The following is a 9,508-nucleotide window of genomic DNA, read 5'->3' as shown; positions in this document are numbered from 1 at the left end:
GTGGAACTCTAGTCCTGGCTACCATGGAAAGGGGAGGTGAATTTTGAGTAGCACACTTATGCACCAGCTGTATCCAGACCCTTAGGAAGAGAAGAGGATGGGGTGTCTAATCTGTGTCCTAATGCCTACCTGAAGAAAAAGTCAATAGCATCATCCAAAGGATTTCCTTTTATTCAACAATCCTGAGTGGCACGTGTTACAATCTCCATTTTGTAGATTTGTAGACTAAGGCACATAATTGAGGTCACACAATTAGGAGGGGGCTAAACTGGGGTTCAAACTCAAGTCCAAACTGGCTCCCAAGCCTTAGTTCTTTGTTCTGCTGACCCTGCTCTATTAGCTACAGGGATCACAGTTTTCCACCAGGGGCTGGAAGGCCTTCCAGAGGGCAGGCAGCTGGGCACACAGTGTGCCTCCACCCCGATATTTTTCTCGGAGGTTCCTATTCATGTCACTCACACAGGCCCAGGGCCCTTCTGGGGCCACACACCATTTGGAGTGGTCCTCTGTGGCATTGAAGCTTGGTCCACTTGGTCCAGGGAAGCTTATCTGGGTCACATCCAGAACGTGTTGGGTCCCTGAACAGTTGGAGGGCAGGGTGCCTCTAGAATTTGGCCAGAACTGGACCTGCAGGTTGCTGCCAAGAGCTGCGGCCAACCAGCCTGAATACAAGTCTGCAGAAAATAGAAAGAGGACATGGCCAGGGGCAGGGCCAATGCTAGAGATTCCCTAGGTCACTCCCTGTCTCTGGGCTAAATTGTCAATTCTCATCAACTGCAAGAATGACAACATTAACATTCATGGCCCTTACCAAAGACTTTATGTGCATCACTTCATTCACAACCATGCTTTAAGGTAGGCATCGGTGTTCCCATTTCCAGACAAGAAAACAGGCTCAGATGAAATCACACATCACACAGCCAGAAATCAAAATCTGAACCCTGATGGTTGTTTACCTCTCATGTGATTATGGCTGCCAAAGAAACCTGATCTTGGCTTGTTCTAAGCCGTGGCTACACCAGATTGCCCTTCCACAAAGAACACACCACCCCTCAGCCTCAAGGCTTACCATCTCCAAACTTTCCAGATTTGGCAAAGCTCTGGAAAGCAGTCCCTGCCTGTGTCACGAGTGTTACACTGCTGTTCCAGGGTTCTTGGGTAACATGGGAGCCACTGACCACTTTCTCCAGGATGGGGAGTTTCCGGGCAATGACACTATCCAGCTTGTGGTCATAGACCTGGGGGTAAGTGTAGGTCAGTTGCCCGCCTGGAGGACAAGGAAGAAGGGAATGTGAGGCTGATCATTCCAACTTTTGATCCGGGAATTTAGACTTACCTTGCTAACTCTACTCACCAATCTCTGAGAACTGGGAAAGGGGAAAAGAAACACAGAGGAGGGTCTGTCCATATGTTTGAGCATTATGAGGCCAGCTGTATGCACCAGAGGAGGAGGGTGGAGGGAAATGTGGCACGCTGTGAACCAGCCAAAAGCCCCCTTCTTGGTCCAGGAGCAGGACGCCTAAACCAGAAGAAAGGGATCAGGGGACTGCTCAAAGTATTCCCCCTCAAGCAAGATTATCTGCATTTTGCATGGGGTCTTGGAGAGGGTGTAGGTAGGGAACAGATACCCACCCTCCATGAGGTCAAATGTTAGCTTGGGAAAAATGCATAAGGAAACAGGGCCCCTCCTTAGCTCCCAGACCAGGACTCACCTTTCGTATGCCCGCGGCTGGAAGAGTCCTGAACTATGCTGGAGTCAGGCGGCTGGTCATTGTAGAGTAGGAAGGCCAGCTGGGATGGGGGATGGGGGAGAGAGGAGTAACCTATAGGTTCCCCCCAGGCGGGGCCTCTCCTAGAGTCTCACACCCAAGTTCGGACAGCATCGTTCACCTGGCTAGTGTTGCCACGATACAGCGGCAGCAGGCTGCGGCCCACGGCCCCTGTGGAGCTGTTAATGGACCCCACGCCGTCGCGCCAGCCCCCTGATTTCTCGTCCAAGTATTTGTACCGCATTCCCCTCCAGACCGCATCCCCAGGGTGGTTGTGGGCTGGCAGCTTGTAGACAACGAACCTGGAGGTTGGGGAAGGCACAGAAAAGGAGAAGGGGTAGAGAAGAAGCTCCACGCTTCATGGAACCACCCAGCAAGCCAGAGGCTCCCGGCGGCTCTCCCGCATCTTGCCCCCGCCCAGCCCCGTGGCCTGCTGGCTCACCAGTCCACCGGCTGCCCCGAGTCCCCATAGCAGCTCAGGGCCCCGGCAGGGACCCACAGCAGAGCGACCAGCAGCAGCCTATTCAGCGCTGCCATGGGGCTGGAATTGAGGAATCTGAGTTGAGACAGGGGGGAACCCGGTCACAAGTTCCTAGAGGCCCTTACTTCCCCAAACCTGGGCGGAAACATCTCCAGGGTGGAGACTCCGCCTCTGAGAACCAACGCAGTGATTTGGAAGGGCAGCCTCCCATCCCCTGCAAGGGCGGGGCTCCCCTCCAGGCGGCGCCTCCCCGCAGGCCCGCCCTCCACAGGGCCAGCCTCAGCCGCAGACTCCGCCCCTCTCCACGCCCCCTTAGGGCAGGGCGGTCTGGTGCCGGGCCTCTGATGGGGCCTCTGTGGGAGTCTCGCCCCGGTTTCTCTCTGGGAGGCTAATCTCAGACCACTCTTCTTTTGGAACCCTCTCTAGCTTCCGCATCTGAATCAGGCACAAGTTTGGGTTTCCCCCACTTTCTTGCCTTGTAATTAGGCCCAGCTCTTGTCACCTATGTTCTCTTAAGGGGACTGATACTCCCCTTCTTCTCTGTTTTCATTTTGCATGTTTTCTCAGGCTCCTCCTCCCCCCCCCCCCCAGCTAGCTGAGTCACCTTGGATCATGATGAAGTTTTGGGGCCAGTCTGAGGATTCTTAAATGGAGGGACACTGTCGTTGTGAATGTCCCCAGAGCTCAAGACAGGATACAGGACGGTGCTTAGTCTTAGAAGTGGAAAGGGGATGACAAAGCCCTGCAGTGCCCGGAAGGCCCAGGTCATCGTTAGTGAGGGGATATCGAAGTTTAGATGAGGACGTGTACCCCCCACCCCATATCACCTCTGGTGGTACAACTTCCTTCCAACTTCCAACCCTCATAATCCAGTCAGGTCAACGAGGAAGCTTTATATAGGAAGGGCATTTTTATAGGACCCATAACCATTCCCAACTGATGTGGAGCTTCAGGAGTATTGGCATGAAGCTCCCTTGCAGGCCCTAGGTCTCTGGGAAACCTCACACCACCCACCTCCCGCTGTCCAGGGCTTCCTGCAAGCTGGTCTGAGTCCCATTTATTTGATGGTCTGTTGCGCTGGGTCTGTGTGACTGTTAGATATTTCTGTGTGGCTCCCTTTGGTTGGAGACTCCCTTAGGTTTGTCTGTGTCAGTTCTTGATCTTTCCGTGGATTTGTGGAGTCCAAACAAGGGTCCTCTGTCCTTGGGAAAACAACCCTGCATGGATCCACTTTTTACATTCCCCAGTTCCCGGCAAGATCCAAGTACCAGGGCAGGGCTTAAAGGTGGCGCTTCATGTGCAAGGCTAGGTGGTCAGAGCGTGAAAAAGCACGCGGGCAGAACTGGCAGCTGAAGGGACGCAGTCCTGTGTGTTTCCGGAAGTGGCGGGTCAGCTCATCAGAGCGTGCAAACTTCCAGCCGCAGCCATCCCACGAGCAGGCATATGGCTTCTCTCCTAAGGGGCAAGGAAGCTGTGAGTGCCACTGTCTGACCCACCGTGTCCCTGGGTCTGCTGCATCAGGTAACATCCCTTTTCTCAGCCTGGGCCAGAACTAGGGTGGGGCAAGTGAGGTATCTAGGGTATAATACTAAAGGAACACTCATTTTCAGGGGCCTGCGGTGTATGCACCCTTCTTCTTCCTCTATACCTCCAATTGGCTCACACACTCTCTCATTTCCTGGGCCCAAGCCTGCACCCTACAACATTGTCCTCACTTCCTATGCCCTAGTACCCTGTCCTAGGACAGCCCCAACCCTGTCCTTCTGTCCTGCCTCCAATAGTCCAGGCCCTTTCTTGCACCAGGGAGCCCTTAGCAGCTGTGTAACCTCGCCCCTGACCTTGGTGTCTGAACCCTGAAATTCACCTCCGTGTTCCAGGCCTTGTGTCCAGTGGTTATGATCTCCTCGCTGCGCTTGAGGGACAGTATACACTTGGCCTAACCCTTGTCTATCACTCCTGGGACCTAACTTCTTCTTCTTCTTTTTTTTTTTTTTTTGTTGTTTTTGTTGTTGTTGTTGTTGTTGGTGGTGGTGGTGGTGGTGATGGGAATTGCAGCAAAGCCCTTAAGCATTCCACTGAGTCACATTCCCAGTCCCTTTTTATGCCTTTTGTCTCCCAGCTCTCCCCTCTTACGCTCTAGACCTGCTTGGATGTCGAGGCCTTTCCTCAGTGAGTCGACCCTGAAACTGATTATACCCATCTTATCCTGCTGGGTCCTAGCCACGCCTCCTACGCGTCTGGTTCAGCCTCAACACCAAGCAAACACGTGCCCGAAACACTGGCCATGGCCTCAGTGGCTCTGGCATTCCAGATTGAACCCTCCCCACAGTCCCTCCTCTAGCTGCACCCCTCGTCCGGACTTCTGCCCCTCCGACCAGCCCTGGCGCAGCTCTTACGAGTCGGCCCCCAGTACTGAAACGCTCCCCCAATTTTCCAGGCCCTTTTTCTGCCCGGTCCTCCTCCAGCGTTGGTGCTGTGCTCTCTGGCTCTGCCCGGGAAGTTCCAGATCTCCTCCCCGCTCACTTGGCCCCGCCCCTTGCTGTGACTCGGCTTTTAGCCCTGCCTCTGCCGTCCAGAACCTGCCCTCCGGCCTGCACTTCGCCTTTAGCCCCCGCGCCCTTCTTAATTTCTCGCTCTGCGGCGGGGCTCTGCTCTGGTGTCCTGTTCTAACCCGGCCGCGCGCCCGGGCCCCGCCCCCTTACCCGTGTGCGTGCGCAGATGCGCCTTCAGGTGGGAGCTCTTGGTGTAGCTCTTGCCGCACCCCGGGTGCGCGCACGTGTGCGCAGCCTGCCTCTTGTGCGTCCACGGGCGCCGACTGCGCTTTGATGGAGCGACGTCTGTAGTTACTCCTGAGTCTCCTGCGGAGCCCCCGAGTCCTGTGCCCACCGTCCCGGGTCCCAGGCAATTCAGATAGGATGGGGTCGCGACCGGGGCAGGCGAAGGCGCCGGGAGACCGGGGAAGAACTGGAAGTGCCCTTGATACTGCGGCGCTGGGTACAGCGCGGGATACCCCGATAGCAGCCCGTAGGGGGCGCCCGGAGCCGCGGGCACTGAAAACCCGGTCCGCGGGAAGTAGCTACCCGAGGAGCCCGCACCTGACCCTGGGTACATTGGCTGCAGCTGCAGTGCCTTGGGCTCGGGGGCCGGGGCCAGGGCTGGTGCCACTAAGGGGTTGGGAGCTGTCGCCCCCTGGGCAGGGCGAATCCAGCCTGCCTGCTCCTCGGAGCCCAAGAGCCCAGCCGAAAACTCCGAGCCGCCGGCATACGGGCCCAGAGTCTCAGGCGGCGGTGGGAATTGCGCCCCGGGGCCCTCACTGGACGTCAGAGCACAGGTCCGGGGCTCACCGCCCGGCTCCGGGCCCGGAAAGTTGGTGAGCAAAAGACTCAGGTCCCAGTCGGCGGCCGCGTCCTTCTCATTGTCCTCATTCTCCCTAGGCTGGTCTTCCGACTCCATGCCCACGTAAAGGGGTGGCCCCGTGTGGTCGGGGGGACCCGGACCCATGTCCTGTGCCTCCTCGGAACGCCACCACTGGAGAGGGAGCACACAGCTTAAGACTTGAGCAGACACCGGGGTACTTTACCCAGGGACAGTGGCTGGCCAGAGGCTTCTGAAAGGGGACTTGTCTGACTGTCATACCCCAAACTACCCCCCTAACTCTCCTTCAGCTCCAAAGACAGAGGTCCATAGGTCTGTCTGGAGAGAGAAGATAAGACTTCCTTTATCTGCAGCCATATTCAGGATGGGGGAAGGGTGGTAGAACTGGGGATGGGAAGCTGAGTTGGGGAAACCCAGCCTTGACTCAGTTGCCCCCCAGATCCTCCCTCTCCTTCCCCATCTCCTAATAAGATTAAGTCCCAAGGCCTGGAAAAACCCCAGATAGCTTTACTCTTTCCAATTGATATCGGGGACATTGTCTGTCCTTCTGAGCCTAAACACTCAAGGGGTTCATCTCACACCTCAGTTTTCCGTTTCAGAAATAGGCCCCATCCCAAACCTCAGAACCCCCTAGACCTGGATGGAGGAGAATACCAAGGCAAAATGCAGGCCTAACCGCCCCCCCCCAAAAAAAAAAAAAAAAAAAAAAACCTGTGGCCACAGCACTGACTTGTGGACAGCCCACCTGGATCCCACCTGACCCCACCTTAAGGAAGTCCTCCTGGGTGTCCGGGAAGGGGCCCAGGGTCGTCAGCGTGCTGATGGAGGGCAAGGCAGTCTCAGCTGTGGCCATGGCTGGCTGGTGCTCACCCTGCACCTCAGGCCTCCTCTCCCTTGGCTGCCTCGTGGGCTCTGAGGCTCTCTGGGCCCCTTGGAGGGCTCCTCTCAGCCCTCAGCTGATTGGCTGCAGCCCTTGATAAGGCACAGACAAGGCAGGGGTCACTGTTTCAGGGGAACGGACCTCACCTCCTACTGTTTGGGGCTGGGCCTGAAAGACTGATTCTGTTTTCAAAGCTAAGTCAGATGTCGGTGGTTGGGGGGGTCCTGGGATTGAGGGTGCAGGTGTTGGGTAAAGAGGCACTGAGTTCTCAAAAAGGGAGAAGCTTGGAGGCCTGCTCTCAGTTTACCTTTCTGGAGAAAGGGCAAGTGACAGAATGCATATTCTGTGAAGGGGCTGTGGGACCCCCTTGTTCCCCAAGTAGGACTCTGCAGCCCTTCCCCTCCCCAATAAACAGCAGCAACCGTGCTGATGGCGGGACTTGGCACGAACTCCCTGCCAGGCATTATCAGACACACCAGATGTCGGAGGTTGCTATCAGGTGGGGGCCCAGAACACCCAGAGCTGTGTCCCCAGTGAGGGGGAGGGCTGGAGGGTGGGTCTGCAAACTAGCTTGGTTTCATACTGACTGGGATGTGAGCTCTCAGGGTCTGAACCCTGTGGTGGGAGGGAGCCCCTGCCAATCAGCCAACCATTGCCTACCACTGACTCTCAGTGGGCACTGCATGGAACTATGGGGAAGGGGAGGCTGGTGCAGTTACAGTTGTTTCAAGGTGATGGGGGCAGGGATGGGATGTTGGATCAAGCAGGAGACCCAAACCCTGGCTCTGGGCCTGGCCACTGCTCGATGAATGAACCACACTGAGGTTCTGCAAGAGAGGCCTCCACTCTGGTGCCTGGGGAGCTTGGACAGGCACACAACCTCACGCCCCAGAAACAGTTCCTAGCTCACATAGCCATGCAATTACATAGTGACACAAGTTCCTGATCTCTTAGTCCAGGAAACCACACAGAAAGTAGGGTTTCTGTACATATACAGTCATCTTTCCATATCCACAGGGGATTGGTTCAGGACCCCCCTCCCAGATTTTAAAATTCACAGATGTTCAAGTCCCTTATACAAATGGCACTATTTGTATAGAATCTTCTTACAGCCTTTAAATACTTTAAATCATCTCCAGATTAATTATAATACTTAATGCACTGTAAATGCTATGCAAACAGTTGTTGATACTATATTGCTTAGCATTGCACAATATTTACAGACACAATCCTGAGATGCAGAATTCATAATGACAGGTGCTGAAAAAAAATCCCAGTTACACAATTCCACTGATACAGTTTGGCCACAACCAAGTAGACACACGGAGATTCCTGGGTATGTTGTTATTATAACTATTGACGTCAAACAACCCCCTAAAACAGAGGTGGCCTCAGACACAAAAAAATAAAACGTGGCTGCACACAGCTGTCCACAAACATAGCGATGGAGTCATGCACACAACCATACATCATAAAATCACAGACATCCTCCCCAAAACCTGCACTTTAAATAGCACACTACCTGCCCCAGACACAATATGTAGCCACAAATTTAGAGTTACCATTGCCCAACCATAGGGGGCGCAAGCAGCCAAGCACAGACAATCACAGGGACATGGAATCAAACATCCTAATACAGAACACAGCTTCACCCAGACACGGATGTGTCACCACAGACCAGTCATAGTGTGCCATAAACACATAACACAAAAAAGACAAAAAAAAAAAAAAAAGAGCTGGGCGCGGTGGCATTCACCTGTAAGCCCAGTGGCTCAGGAGGCTAAGACAGGAGGATTGTGAGTTCAAAGCCAGACTCAGCAATGGCAAGGTGCTAAGCAAGTTAGTGACACCCTGTCTCTAAATTTATATATATATATATATGTATATATATATATATATATATATATATATATATATATATATACACACACACACACACACACACTAATAATAAAATTTAAAAAAAAATTTTGCATACCCTGGGGTAGAAGGGAAAGGCAAAAAGGAGGGTTGGTACAACTACTGGGATGGCTGTAATTTTTTTAAAATGGAAAATAGCCAGGCACAGTGGTGCACACCTGTAGTCCCACGTACTTGGAGGCTGAAGCAGGAGGATCACTTGAACCCAGGGCTTGGAGACCAACCTCGGCAACACAGCCAGATGCCATCTCAAAATATAATAGAGCTGGAGGTGCAGCTCAGGACCAGAGTGCATGCATAGCATGCACAGGGCCCTGGTTTAATCTCCAACACTGTGAACTAGATAATAAAGAGAATTATAAGAACAAAATGGAAGTGTTGGTGAGGACGTGGAGAAATCAGAACCGTGGGAAATCACACTGTTGGTGGTACAGCCACTATGGAAAACAGGTGCTTTTTGCTTATTTTGTTTTGTGGCGGGGGATTGAACCCAAAGCCCCACACACTGAACTACATCTCCAGCCCTTTTTATTTTTTGAGACAGTCTTGCTAAGTTCTTGAGGCTGGCTTTCATGAACTTGCAGTGCTCCTGCCTCAGCCTCCCAGGTAGCTAGGATTACAAGTAAATGCCACCTCACCCAGCTGGAAAAGTTTATTTATTTATTTATTTATTTATGTTACTTTATTTATTTTTCTGTGGTGCTGAGGATCGAACCCAGTGCCTCACACGTGCTAGGCAAGCGCTCTACCACTGAGCCACAACCGAAGCCCTGGAAAAGTTTGATGGTTCCTCAAAAGTTAAAAATGACCCAGCCAGCCAAATTACATGCCTGTGCTAATGAATTTTACACTTTAAAATGGTTAATGTGATGTGTATTTCATCTCAGTGAAACAAACTGATTGTAACTGGAGTGGTTTCCTGGAGAGGAAGGCAAAGTTTCTCTTGGGGAGAGATCTCTGTTTAAGATAAGGCACTACACAGACATGTTTGGCTCTTCAAGATGAGGCAAGAAGACAGGGGTCTAGGGGTTAGGTGACATCTGGTTGGGAAACAAAGTTCCTTGGAGTGTGTGGCCAGGAGGA

The 9,508-nt window shown here is 53.2% G+C and overlaps 2 protein-coding genes across 2 annotated transcripts; both read right to left on the bottom strand.

Annotated features, from left to right (window-relative positions):
- Positions 1-150: 150 nt before the first annotated feature.
- Positions 151-2,447, bottom strand: Dnase2 (deoxyribonuclease 2, lysosomal). The gene is made up of 6 exons (XM_046437186.2): positions 2,212-2,447; positions 1,891-2,071; positions 1,713-1,791; positions 1,355-1,519; positions 1,070-1,267; positions 151-674 (listed from the first exon to the last, which is right to left on the bottom strand). The coding sequence occupies exons 1-6, from the start codon at positions 2,304-2,306 to the stop codon at positions 337-339; spliced, it is 1,056 nt and encodes a 351-aa protein (XP_046293142.1). The 5' UTR covers positions 2,307-2,447; the 3' UTR covers positions 151-336.
- Positions 2,448-3,141: 694 nt separating this feature from the next.
- Klf1 (KLF transcription factor 1) lies at positions 3,142-6,572 on the bottom strand. The gene is made up of 3 exons (XM_046437185.2): positions 6,392-6,572; positions 4,953-5,778; positions 3,142-3,705 (listed from the first exon to the last, which is right to left on the bottom strand). The coding sequence occupies exons 1-3, from the start codon at positions 6,476-6,478 to the stop codon at positions 3,530-3,532; spliced, it is 1,089 nt and encodes a 362-aa protein (XP_046293141.1). The 5' UTR covers positions 6,479-6,572; the 3' UTR covers positions 3,142-3,529.
- Between the last annotated feature and the right edge of the window lie 2,936 nt (positions 6,573-9,508).

This window comes from Marmota monax, unplaced genomic scaffold, assembly GCF_021218885.2.
Source record: "Marmota monax isolate L192 unplaced genomic scaffold, Marmota_monax_Labrador192_F-V1.1 WCK01_AAM20220418_F8-fsc00021, whole genome shotgun sequence".
In the NCBI taxonomy this organism is placed as follows: Eukaryota; Metazoa; Chordata; class Mammalia; order Rodentia; family Sciuridae; genus Marmota; species Marmota monax.
This window is presented reverse-complemented; position numbering and strand designations above follow the sequence as displayed.